The sequence below is a fragment of the Macrotis lagotis genome, chromosome X (assembly GCF_037893015.1).
Source record: "Macrotis lagotis isolate mMagLag1 chromosome X, bilby.v1.9.chrom.fasta, whole genome shotgun sequence".
Lineage (NCBI taxonomy): Eukaryota > Metazoa > Chordata > Mammalia > Peramelemorphia > Peramelidae > Macrotis > Macrotis lagotis.
In genome coordinates, this window is record NC_133666.1 from 48,079,193 (window position 1) to 48,092,342 (window position 13,150).

At 45.6% G+C, this 13,150-nt stretch overlaps 1 protein-coding gene across 1 annotated transcript in view; it reads left to right on the forward strand.

Annotated features, from left to right (window-relative positions):
* The window catches only part of UPRT (uracil phosphoribosyltransferase homolog), a 46,132-nt gene extending 33,660 nt beyond the window's left edge, over positions 1-12,472 (forward strand). The window contains exons 3-7 of the mRNA XM_074200493.1: positions 2,107-2,176; positions 4,237-4,299; positions 6,743-6,904; positions 7,479-7,577; positions 11,010-12,472. Of these exons, the coding sequence (XP_074056594.1) occupies positions 2,107-2,176; positions 4,237-4,299; positions 6,743-6,904; positions 7,479-7,577; positions 11,010-11,116 (501 nt within the window). The 3' untranslated portion in view covers positions 11,117-12,472. The remainder of the gene's footprint in view (positions 1-2,106; positions 2,177-4,236; positions 4,300-6,742; positions 6,905-7,478; positions 7,578-11,009) is intronic.
* The last annotated feature ends 678 nt before the right edge of the window (positions 12,473-13,150 follow it).

The following is a 13,150-nucleotide window of genomic DNA, read 5'->3' on the forward strand; positions in this document are numbered from 1 at the left end:
GGTAGATTAAGAGAAGCAGCAACACAGGGTGTTTTAGCTTCTTAATTTTAACCAGATCATAGACAGTAAAACTGACTTTGCTTTAAAGATTACAGCCAGGGCAGCTAGGTGGCACAGTAGATAGAGTACTAGCCCTGGAGTCAGGAGTACCTGAGTTCAAATCTGGCCTCAGCCACTTAATAATGACCTAGCTGTGTAGCCTTGGGCAAGTCACTTAACCCCATTGCCTTGGGGGGAAAAAACCTAAGAAAACAAACGATTACAGCCCCCTATCCTCTCTTGTGATGTTACTTACTCTACTTGAGATTTACTCAAGGCTAAAAGAGCACAGTCCACTTTGCTGCATTTGGCCTCAAAGGACCTGGTTTGAAATCCTGTGGGACCCTGGCAAGGGGCTCACTGAGCCTAAGTTTCCTCAGATGTACAAGGGGTCTTTCTAAAGCTTGGGCCTCCAGGAGCCATCTCAAGCCCCACCAATTGTAGTTGATGTCAGTAGTGTTTCTCAGTGCTATCAGAAATCAGCTCAACTGTCTTCTTTTTTAGACCTTATACGAAGAGAGTCTAAGTGCAGGATACTGGGAGGAAGCCAAGTGATCCCTAAGGAGAAAAGGGGCTCCTCTCTCACCTGCCTTCGTTTTTTCCTCCAAGTCTCTTTCCCTGCAAAGTCCAGGCCACATTCATTGGGAAATAGCTTCAGGGACAGGCATACTGTCTCCCAGAGGAATGATCTTGGGAGGGAGAATGACTGAGGGCAAGATCTTTGGCTTCTTCCCATGTTCATCTGAAGTTTCTTGGGAAGGTGACCCCTGTTCCTAGTGAGGAATTCTAGTAGCTTCTGGATCAATGAGAGCCCCCGCTAGCAAAGTGTCTCCTGGCTTTGGGCAGCTGCCTTGGCCATCTTAGTCACAGTACTCGACTCTGACCAGGACCTTCCACAATTTGTTTGTATCCGGTTGAGCTTGGTGTGGGGGGGCACCTTGGAGAACTGCAGAGAACCCTGGGCTCTTCAAAGAAGAGAAGTCTGGCTTTGCCTTCTCATTTGCTCCTATGAAACAGACATTTTCCTCGAAAGTGGTGGCTGGAGGCTGTGACATCCTGAGATCCTGGGGTTTCGGGCCCTCTGCCTAGCACTCAACATTGATCATTTTAATGGCTGCTCAGCCTTCCTTGGGCTGACATAATGGAGCCTAAGCCCAGGTTTGTCTCTGGTTTTTCCTTTTCAATCAGTAGTGCTATATTGATTGTAGAAAATGAATGGTGCAAACTCTTAACTGGCTTTTCTTGCCAGAAGTTCCCTTCGGGTAGCAGCTGATCCCCTTTGTGGAGACTCTTCTCAGTCTTTTCTCCCACATCTTTTATAATAGTCACCAGGAAGCCTATTGGGATAGAATTGCCCTCCTCCTCCTCTCTTTACACAAACTGTGTGTGTGTGTGTGTGTGTGTGTGTGTGTGTGTGTGAGAGAGAGAGAGAGAGAGAGAGAGAGAGAGATGGATGAGAGAGATGAGATGAATGAGAGAAAAGAGAGAAGAAGGGGAGAGAGGAAGGGGGGAAAGAAGAGGGAGAGAGAAAAAGGAAAAAGAGGAGAGGGAGGTAAGAGAGAGGTGGGCAAGGAGAAAGGAGAGAGAAAAGAAAAGGAGAAGAGAGAGAGGGGAGAAAAAAGGAGAGAGAGGAGAGAGAAAGGAAAAGAAAAAGGAAGGAGAGAGGAGGGAGAAAAGAACAGAGATTGTTTGAAGTTATCACCCAGTTGCCATAAAGATTACTTAGTCCAAATCAGGACAGTGTACCAGCAGGTTTGGGGCCAGAGGACCCAGGTTCAGATTTTGCCTCTGCATGAGCTTGGACAAGTCACTTAGCTTCTCCTCAGTAAAATGAGAGTGTGTGGTGGGATGGACTGAGCAGGGCTCTGAGCCTCTTTGCCTTCCTAATGTTCTGTGCTTCTAAGAGCAGAGAGGAGTGGGCCCATGTTGGGCCCTCCCCCTTCCTCCCAGCTCCCCCACAAAGGCTCCTGGTGTTCCTATGGATGGTCCTGAGGTGATGCCTGACCTTCAGTGCATGGGACCCACGTCTTCATTCTGTCTAAACGAATTCTTTCCTTTGTTCTACAGATTAGGCTTGTTGTGGAAGAGGGACTGAATCAGCTGCCGTACAAAGAGTGCACAGTGACCACTCCGACAGGTGAGTCTGCCAGGATGGGGGCGAGGAGGGGGGACCAGGAAAGGAAGAAATCAATGCCCACAAGGAGGCATCTCTCTGGAGCTGGCCTTTTTAGCGTCTTAATGAACTCTGTGAGACATTTAACGCCATGACTTTTTCTTAATGGTTTGCCTGTCGATCCGAGTTAAAGGTTAATAAATATCCTTGGCTAGGCAGGTGTTGTCTCCCCAATGGCCCGTGGGGACATGGCTAAGACTCACACCTTGGTGGGGAAGCCACCGGCTGGTAAATGGGGGAGACTGGCTCAGCATTTTCAATCAAATGCATTAGGTAGAAGAATGATAATTAGACAAAACAATGAAGTTGGAGAGAGCTGAAAAGGTGCCTTAGTTCCCCCCACTTGCCTTCCTCTGGAAAAGACAATTTAGCAATTTAGGGCTCTGGGCGGTTTAGGGCAGCTGTTGACCCTGGCTTACCTTGTGAAGGTTGGGCACCGAGCCCTGAGCCCCCACAGGCCACTAAAGTGCTCTTCACACCTTCAGTCCCTGGATAAATGCTAGCCATTATTCTGATTGTTGATCTTGGCGGTGGGTGTGGCGGCAGTGCTGGGCACTGGCCTGGTAATCGGAGGTTTCCATGCTGGGTCTGCAATTTCCTGTAAAGTCAAGGGCAGAGGACTGGAATATTCTTGCTATAGTTTTCCTGAGTGTGGCTGAAGCTGATTAAATGTAATGGGGCAATAGCGAGCAAAATAAATAAAAATCCAATAGACTATAGGACATATTCATTTGGGGTTCTTGAAGTCCTGCGGCTGCAGAGATCCTTGTATATGGTTCAATGGCCCAGCTTTTACTCGAGTTGGACAAAACTGGAGAAGGCAAGTTGGCCCCTGATTCTTGCTGAGCCTCAGTTCCCTGTCTCTCTAACAGAATTGAGATACTCCGGATCACTATGGGGCAGGGTTGTTGCTCTCTGATCAGAGGGGCAGCTAATGGGCCTCATATTGGCTATTACTTCACAGCCTTGTGGTGAGGAAAATACTTGGGGAATTGTCAGGTGCTTTTAGGAGGCAAAGTTGTCTTATCAAGAGCAGCCTAGACATCTGGCCAAGGTAGTGAGGGCTGGGAGGAGGGCCCAGCAGTTGAGTTGACCGTGACGATTGCTTCATCTTCTTCGGATTTGCACCATTGGGCCTGTGTTCAAGGTAGTTTAGCTGGCAACCTGAATAGACTTGTTGTCATATTCACTTTGGTGGGGAGAAATGACAAAGAGGGACTTGTGGGATCCTCGTCAGTGGACAGGAAGGGTGTTGGAATGCCATTGGGAGGACCAGTGCTTTTCCATTTAATTCACTTTCAAAGAAAACAGGTCTTTTCCTCATGTTCTAACACTGACAATGAATACCTATAGGGCTTTAAACTTTAGAAAGCTCCTTATAGCCACTTGCTGATCCTTAATGAGCCTTATGTGATTTATTTGAGCCTTAAAGTGGGCCTGTGAGGTCAGTACTATGAGTATTAGCATTATTGCCATTTGTGGATGAGAAAACTGAAGTTCAGACAGCTTGAGGTGGAATTTGAACCTAAGTCTTCCAGATTCCTAGTCCAGCCACATCACTATGAGAAGAAATCCTGTCTATTCGATGAACTCCCCAGGGATTTATGGTGGAAATTTGAGCTATTATCCTAAGAAGTTCTACTGTTTTCATTGTCTCATGTAGACGGATCATAATAAATAGGCTTTAAGACTTGAATGGCTCCAGGTCAGCTTATTGGTTTAGATCTCAGGCTAGTCAGGTCCTGCCTTGAGGCCTTCAGAAAGGTCCTAGAATGGAAAACCAGGTTGCATCTTGGCCTGTCTGGCCCTCTCTTCGTTATCACTTTCACTCCTTAAAGCAACAGATGATCAGACCCTGCTTCAGGCAGAGGGCTGGACCCCAGTGCTGACAAACCATGTTTGGAGAAGGCAGCTGCTCGTCTTTTTGCTCCCCCAAACCAGGAGGGCCTTCTCCAAGAAATAATCTGCTTCATCAGTAAAATCTAACACTCTCCACCCCCCCTCCCGTTTTTTTTCTGTGACAGGTTATAAGTATGAAGGAGTGAAATTTGAGAAGGGGAATTGTGGGGTCAGCATAATGAGAAGCGGTAAGTCTGCGTGGGGTTGGGCCCCCTCCTTCCCTCCCCCAGGGTCCTGTTTGTCTACTGTAATTGCAGCCTCCCCGAGCTCTCCCTCCTCTCCTGGAGCCTCTGCAGTCCTGGCCGGCATGCTGCCGAGCTGGGCTAATTTTAGAGGCAGTTTCTTCCCCAGGGGCCTGTCTGCCTGTGCAAGGTTGTGTTCAAAGAGGAGCAGGGGAAGATGGGAGGATGCTGGGGTGGGGACTGCGGAGGCATGGAGATGGTGATGGAGGGAGATGCATGCTCCAAGCCTGCAGAACTCAGCCCCAGCCTGGAGAAAAGGTGGCACCTTTTGTTTTATTGGGGGGGGGGGAGAACAATCCCATGCAAGCCATACTGGATGACTTGTTGGGTCTTTCTCAACACTGAAATGATTCTGTGACCATGGAAGCAGTAGCCTTTATTTCCCCCTTGCTGGGCCTGTCGATGCTGTATTCATCCATAAGTGCTCCCTCCCCAGAACCGGCCTTGAACCATGGTCTCCGGTACTGTGCCTCTCGCCTGTCTCTCCCCCCCTTCCCCCCAAGGGAGCCCATGGAGTTTTGTCAATTCCCCCATGGCTTTTCTTCACAAGGAAGGGCTAGAGGATCTATGAGCAGTTTTCACAAAAATAGGAGGCTCAGATGAGATAATGAACAGAAAGCACACTACAAATTTCAAAGGGCCATATACATGCACGATGGTGGTATTGGTGTTGGCCTTGTTGGCCGCCAGCTCCCAGATCTCTGCTCTGGTGATGGCTCCTTCTCTGAACCTTCTATTGCCCTCCTTCTGAGCTCAAATTCAGGTTTGTAGAGCAGTGAAAGGGTGTGCTTGTAAATGTTTAACAGTGGGATTTGGGGGGGGACTGGAAATGTAGCCTCACACATATTACAACACTTTTAAGTTAAATTAGCATTGTTACTCTTTTCTTTTTTGTTTTTGTTTTTCAGTTGCTATTTTCTTTTCTTTTTCCAGTTACACGTTATGAAAGTTTTTGAATATTCAGCCATGCACATGTATAGTTTTAAGTTAATTATTATTTTCTTAAGTCCAGGTAGTCCTAGGAAATCAAGTTCTGATTTGTTGAGGTTACCAATTTCTGAGGTAACTAAGGTGGTCAACTGACAGTTTACCAGTTGGCCCTCACTGGTTCTAAGTGGTTGTCTGATCGATAAGCCATTACTGAAGTAACTTAAGCTGCCATTTTTGTAGTCTGTTGTTGAGTCAGTGAATCTGAGAGAGGAAGGCTTGTCCAGTGTTATTCATTCCACAATCATGAAGAGTCTTGTCCTGGGCAAGACTCGGCCCAGTAGCTCAGCTCCTTTTTTTTTTTAAGGCTTCTGCAAGGCAATGGGGTTAAGTGACTTGCCTAAGGTCACACAGCTAAGCAATCATTATGTGTCTGAGGTTGGATTTGAACTCAGGTCCTCTTGACTCCAGGGCTGGGGCTCTATCCACTGCCCTCACCTACTTTTTAAGTTTGTTTTTTGTCTCCCTGATTTTGGATAACAGCATTTTCCTTTAAAAAAATTAAAATTCCAAAATGACTTTTGGCTCCCAGGCAAAGGTGATGACTGTTGGGGGGTATTCTATTTCTCCTCCATCCCCCCAACAGCAAACACAATAACAAAAAAGCTGAGCCGCCAGTCAGACGCTCCTTGTTCACTGTGTTCTAGGAAAGCTTCCTCAGCACTAAATTAATTCATTGCTGCATCGAGTGACAGTCTTTATGACATTGTGTTGTAAGAGCCAATCATCTTTGGTCTCTAACACCCATTCCTTTCCCAAGAATCTTTCATTCTTAACCTTAATGAAAAGGACATTGTCACATAGATGAAGTGCCAGTTTTTAGTGATTTAAGCATCTGATTTAAAATAATGGAGGAAAAAAGTGTTAGGAATATCACAGAAGCTCACAAGCCCAGAGAATCCAGGCCTTTTTCTGCTTTGCTAACCCCAGAAGCACAGTGTTACTAGACAGGAGAACTAAGAAATCAATCCTCTTTTTATAGCACTTTCAAACCTTATGACCCCCCAGTGAGGGCAAGGTTTATTGCCTTCATCTTAGAGATATGGGAACTGAGGCATCACAAGGTAAGCATCCTGGCCAGATCCCCACACAAGGGCATCAGAGCTAGGCAATGAACTTAGGCCCTTTGGACTCTAGCACCTCATTTCTTTCTTTTTCTTTAGAAATGCTTTCTTTTCTGGCAGGCTGAGACACTGATAACCAAAAGGGTTCCATCCTAGAACATTCTACAATGCTGATCTTTGTTTTTTGGAGCTCTTGCTCTGGGCAAGGCACTGGGAGACTTCTTAGACCATGGCAGGGGAGGTCTTTCTATCTTGTATTTGTATCTTCTGTATTTGCAGTAACAGCAGGGGGGGGTACTTTTTCCATCTCATCTTGTTTTTCTCATCTCTGACCCCAGGAGAGGCCATGGAGCAGGGTTTGCGGGACTGCTGCCGCTCAATCCGAATCGGAAAGATTCTGATCCAGAGTGATGAGGAGACCCAAAGAGCCAAGGTCTATTATGCCAAGTTCCCCCCAGACATTTATCGGAGAAAAGTCCTACTGATGTATCCAATTCTAAGTGAGTGCTTGCTCATTGTGCCCTGAAACTTTTGGTGGGGGAAGGCTCATTTTGGTGAAGGACTGCTGGCTGGGAAACCCTCCAGGCAAAAACAATACCAGCACTTGATACTCTCAGGGCTTCTGGGTTATCATGAATAGTGGTTCATGTGGGAATTGATTGCTCAATATTAGAATATACAGTAGTCAAACTTCATTAACTCCAATGGACATATTGAGGCAAGGGATGTTATTAGGCAAAATCAGTAGCATGCAGAGAACATTGCACTGTCCTCCAGTCCAATGAAGAAGGTGGCGGGGGTGGGGGTGGGCGGAGCTTTCAAAGATTTCTCTTTATTGGTCATCTTCGTGATCCCTTGTTTTTCTGGTCTTCACATTTTCAGTCATTTTGCTTGCAACATGGACCAGTGGGCTTCTGCAGGGTGACTTTGGGAGGGAGATTCTGAAGTTACAAAGTGAGATCCTGCCCCTTCCAGTGTAATTTTGCCCTAGGTCAGGGGACTGCAGAGGCTCCTTCAGAGGAATTAGGTGACCATCAAAGGATTTGAATGACCTTGGGTTCTATTTTATTTCAGGCACTGGAAATACTGTCATTGAGGCTGTAAAAGTCCTTATAGAGCACGGTGTTCAACCCAATGTCATCATTGTCCTTAGTCTCTTTTCTACTCCTCATGGTAAGTCCTGACTTGGCTAATGCCTGGGGTTCCAGATGAGGTACAGAGTGGGGAAATCTGATTAGCTTCTCTTATGGAAAGCCCTGGTTTTATTTGCTTCATTGTTAAGACTGTCCCCAGTGGGTGTGTTTAAAATAATGGTGTGTTAAGTGCCTAGCCACCAGAGGAACCAGCACTTGGAAATGGAGAGCCAGATTCTGCTGTAGCAACCTGTGATTCAGCTGGGTGTTGTGGAAAGGACTCTGGGCTTGGAATCAGAGATCTGAGGGTTCCGTCCTGGTTCTGCTGCTTGGTAGTCTCTTGGAGTGACCTTTGGGGAGCATTCTACTTTCTAGTGCTTACCTCAGAGAGTTGGAGGAAAAACTTTGTGCAAACTGATCTTCTCTTAGGATGTCTGTGTTTCTGGCAGCTTGGCCATTACCTCTGTTGCCTCTCTGCCTTGCAGGTGCATTCTGTGAAGCTCTGAGCAATAGAACCACATCAATCTTTGGCTAGCCTAGAGATGAACCTCTTACCATTTGCCTAGGCTGCTAGTCCATTGTTGGACCTGACTTAGAAGCTTCTCTAGCTTGGTAGGACCTACCAGAACTTGCCTAAGCTCATTTCTAGGACACAATGACGATGCATTGTTGGGGGGGGCGTTGCAGGGAATGGTGCCAAGGAACACTTTGTCAAGGACAAAATACAGAGTGCCCTGTCAATGTGAGCAGCAGGGATTAATACGAGTTAATTTGAGGACCGGAGGCATTATTTTGAAATCCCATAGCAAGGGAGAGAGAAGTTGATGGTAGTGGGCAGGTGGAGGGAAGAGATTGCTGCTGGCTGGCAGACTTCTGGAGATATATGGTGGAGGACAATGACCTTGGAAAGTCAGCTCCCTCTCAGGATGAAGAAGGCAGTGTTCTGATAACTTTATGTTTCATTTGATTCCAAACCTGGAAATATTGTCATTGAGGCAAGTGTTGATCCCATTGTACTGCACTTTGGTGTACAGCACTGCATTTGCTCATCTGGGTCAGAACACTTAGAAATGAGGGGGAGATACAGATGCTGTTCAGTGAAAAATGAGAACTCCACAGGGTTTACCAGCAGGAAGGTTCATCCATTTCTAAGAAGGCAGCATTTCATTCCATCAAAAGTAAAGTCCAAGTGAAGCTTAGAGAGATGCAGGCCTCTTGGCTCAGCAAGAAGGCAATCCCTTTTTGTGCAGATAGTAACATTCTAAAGTACTCTTATGACATGCTGAAGGCGATTTGAGGACCCAAGTTCTAAGGTGCGTCTCAGTTCCTCAGTGCTGATGGAGCTGTACTGATTAGTGAAAGGGACAGGATCCTGGCGAGATGGGCTGAACACTTCCATACTGTTCTTAACAGACTGTCATCAATCAATGCAGAAACCATTGACTGGTTCCCTCAAGTTGGAGTCAATTCATCCCTAGCTGAAGTTCCAACTGAAGAAGAAGTTTTGATTGCCATTAGACTCCTTTCAAGCAGCAAATCATCTGGCGCTGATTGCATTCCAGTTAAGATCTACAAGGTGTGTGTGTGGGGGGGTCCATTGCTCATCCAAAAGCTGATTCAAATTTTCCAGGTTATATGGCATAAGGAGGATATCCCCCAAGAATTCAAGGATGCCTCCACTGACCATCTCTATAAAGGTAAAGGGAATAGATTGTCCTGTGACAATCACAGGGGTGTTTCTCCTTTAATCATCGCTGGTAAGATTCTTTCCAGAGTCCTCCTCAATAGGCTGATCACCTGGAAGATGATAATCACACTGAAAACCAGTGTGGCTTTGGAAAGGTTAGAGGTGTTTGCTGCCCAAGGAAAAATATCAGGAGCAGAACCAGAGGTCTACAGACAACATTTGTACATCTGACCAAAGCCTTTGATACTGTCAGTTGCAAGGCTTTATGGAAAATTATGTCAAAATTTGATTACCCAGAGAAGTCCATCAGTATTGTACATTACTTTCATGATAGTGTGCTTACCTGGGTTCTGGATGGTGGACAATGCTCTCGAGATTTCCTGGTCACCAGTGGAGTAAAACAAGGCTGTGTCCTTGCTCCTATACTTTTTCGAATGATGTTCTCATCCATATTATCAAATGCCTTCACTGAGGATGAACATGGCCTCAAGATCAGCCACCTCTTTGGTAGCAAATTCTTCAACTTGAAAAGGCTACAAGCCAAAACTGAAGTGGAGGGAGTGTTGGTGCATGATCTTCTGTTTGCAGATGATTGTGCCTCAGTGCAGCCTTTGAAGCTGAGAGTAACAAAAAATGAATCGATTCTCTGCTGCTTGTGCTCATTTTGGTCTTACAATGAACACCAAAAAAACCCAGCCAGCACCACACCATCCATATGTGAAATCATCGTTTACAGCAAATGGAGAAGTTTTGAGTCCTGTGGACAAGTTCACTTTCCTTGGCAGTGTCCTTTCCAAGGAGGTACACATTGACCATGAGGTTGACACACGCATTGCTAGAGCTAGCTCAGTATTTAGGAGGCTCCGAAAGAAAGTATGAGAGAGAAGAGGTATTAGAATGACTACCAAGCTGAAGGTCTACAAGCCATTGAGTTGACCTCGTTGCTGCATGCCTGTGAAATCTGGACAGTCTACCAGCACCATGTCAGGAAACTGAATTGCTTCTATTTGAATTGTCTTAGGAAGTTTCTGAAGATCACCTGGCTGGAGAAGATACCAGACACTAAGGGCCTTTCTTGAGCTAAACTATGTAGAATTCCAACATGACTACAGAGAGTGCAATTTGGACAGGTTGGGCATGTTGTTAGAATGCCAGGTGTAAGCTTGCCCAAAAGACTATTTTATGGAGAACTCACACAAGGTAAGCACTCACAGGGGGTCCGAAGAAGAGAGATAAGGGGACACTCTGAAAGTCTCTCTGAAGAACTTTGGAATTGATTGTGCAGCATGGGAGACACTGGCACAAGACTGCCTAGCATGGTGCGCCCTTATCAGAGAGGGTGCTGTGCTCTCTGAGGAAGGCAGAATGGAAGCAGCTCAGAGGAAACGAGAGATACGGGAGTGTAGAGAACCCACAAATAGTCCACTATTTGTGCCCATCCTGTGGTAGAGAATGCTGAGCTTGTGTTGGTCTGATCAGCTACAGTCAATTCAGTACTGTAACTCATCTCTAACATAATGATGTCATTTAGTCATCTTCAATGATGAAGGACAAGAACCAACAATCCCATTTTACAATTACAGTTTTGCAATAATTTACAAGTATTTACCCTGAGGCTCAGGGGGAAAAATGATTTTTCCAGACTGAAGTAGCCAGTGAGTTATCAGGACTCAAACTTCCTGTACCATTCTTTGCTAGCCCATTGCTCTGCCCTCTCCCTCAAACCAATCAGTTCACTCATTCTTGGTATAATACGGTTTTTCTTTGTTTTTTCCTTTTCTCAAGGTGCTACGTCGATCATTCAGGAGTTCCCAGACATCACCATTTTAACCACAGAGGTCCATCCTGTTGCACCAACACATTTTGGACAGAAGTATTTTGGAACAGATTAACTTCAAGGAAAACTTAGTTTCCCTATATGATATTATAAGAGTGTACCGAGTTTCCTCTTGTCGCATTTTGGTTGGGGAATGAATGGGATGAGACAATGCAAATGGAGGGGCTATTTAAATGAATTTCTCTTTCTGGGCCAAACAGAAAATATTGGTGGTATCTTCATTTAATTTGGGTTTTTTTGACCATTGGAACCAAGTGCAGTAATAAGGCACACTCAGCTCTTAGAATTGATGGGAATTTTAATAATGTGCTTATGCAAATTAATGGACTCTTCAATGAATTAATGTATTCTCTAGTTTCTGAACTGCCCTGCTCTGAAGTTTCTTGTAGTTAGAAATAAAACCAAAAAGAGTCAGTTCTCTAAGACCCATTGGGATTTGCTTTGTGTTCTGTATGCTTTTTGCTCCCCTGAGGGGGCGTGTGTGTGTGTGTGTGTGTGTGTGTGTGTGTGTGTGTGTGTCTGCACACGTGTGTATGGGCTAAGCCCACTTTCCACCTTCTTCTATTCTTCACTTTCCCAGTTTTGGCTTTTTCTGGTGACTCATAAACAAAACTGAATGCCTCTGGAATTTTTCATTTTCTTTCCCATCCAGCTGGCAGACCCAAGATGTCAGCCCTAGAATGTGTGCTTGACTTTTCAGTTGGTCCATTTTTTCTCTCTGTGGCTCGCTTCCCAAGCAATGTGTACCTGGCTGGGTAGTGAAGGAAAAGGGGACCATTTTGGCAACTGGGCTGGAGCAGTGACCTCCCCCCCCCCCGCCACTGACCAGCCCAGGGAAGACAGAATGGCGACACAGGAGGGCTAAATACAGTTAAATACCATCCATCCAGAAAAAGGAAATGATGGTTGGGTGTGAGTGGGGCAGGGTAGGGGGTGGTGACAGACAGAATGGTTTTTTGCTTGGTCTTTTAGCCAATAAGTAAATTAAAATGATGTGATTCATATTGATGTTTTTTAACTAGGAGACTAGGACTTGGAAAAGTCCTTTGGCAAGTTTTGTCGATTGTAATGTGCCGAAATGGGACAAAAGAAGGTCATGCTTTGTATAATCCCAATAATTTGTGGGTGTTGCTATTCTGGCTTCCCAAATGGAGAAGGAATCATTTTTGAAACAAAAGCTTCTTGGTCAATTGCTTGTAAAAACCTGTACCCTATTTTGCATTGATATTAAAAAAAACAATTCTAACAGCAGTGGTTGGCTGGTTACTTGACTCATTAGGGATTTGTGGGAACACAGGCTGAGGTGTGACCTGCTGCTTTTCTGAAGTGGAAGACTTAATCTCCAAAAGAACTGAGATGCTGAGAGAAATGTCAGCCATGGCTGACCGAGAGGGAGGGGAGGAAGGAACTGTTGGGCTGTGGGAGCAGGGAGGGCTTGAGAACCAGTGCACAGTGTGAGTGTGGAGGAAACTTGCTTGCAGTCACATGGGTAGAAAGCAGCAGAGACTATATCTGAACCCAGCTCCTCTGACTCCAAATTCATTGCTTCTCCCATTGTACCACCATGATTCTGTAGCAGAAAGGCAGCAGTCCCTTGGGATGGGATGCCTCTGATGGCCAATCAACTGGGATATGGGGAAGGAACATGAGATGGAATTGAAAGACCTATTACCTATTATTACGTATTAATCTTTGTGTGCCTCAGTTTGCTCATCTGTAAAATGGGGCTACTACCTGTGCTTTACTTCACAGGGTGTACCTTGTTAAAGGCCTGGGTCAACTTGTCAGTCATCATAACTGTCACTTGAATACATCGATATGTTCAGGACTTTGGTTCAGGATTGCTTCAGGGAAGATGGGAGCCAGCAGGGTTACAAAGCAAGACCAGTGATGTTTAACTCTTCTTCATTGTGGCTGTGTCGTATTGGTAAGAGTAAATCCCCAGAGTGCAGCGGCATCCCTATTCACGTGCATATGAAAAATGCATTTCAACTAAATGATGACCTGCCATTTTGGTATTCGACACATCACCGTCCTTCCCTGACTCCAATTAGGCCCTTATATCCTAAAAGCAGTAGTCACCAAACTT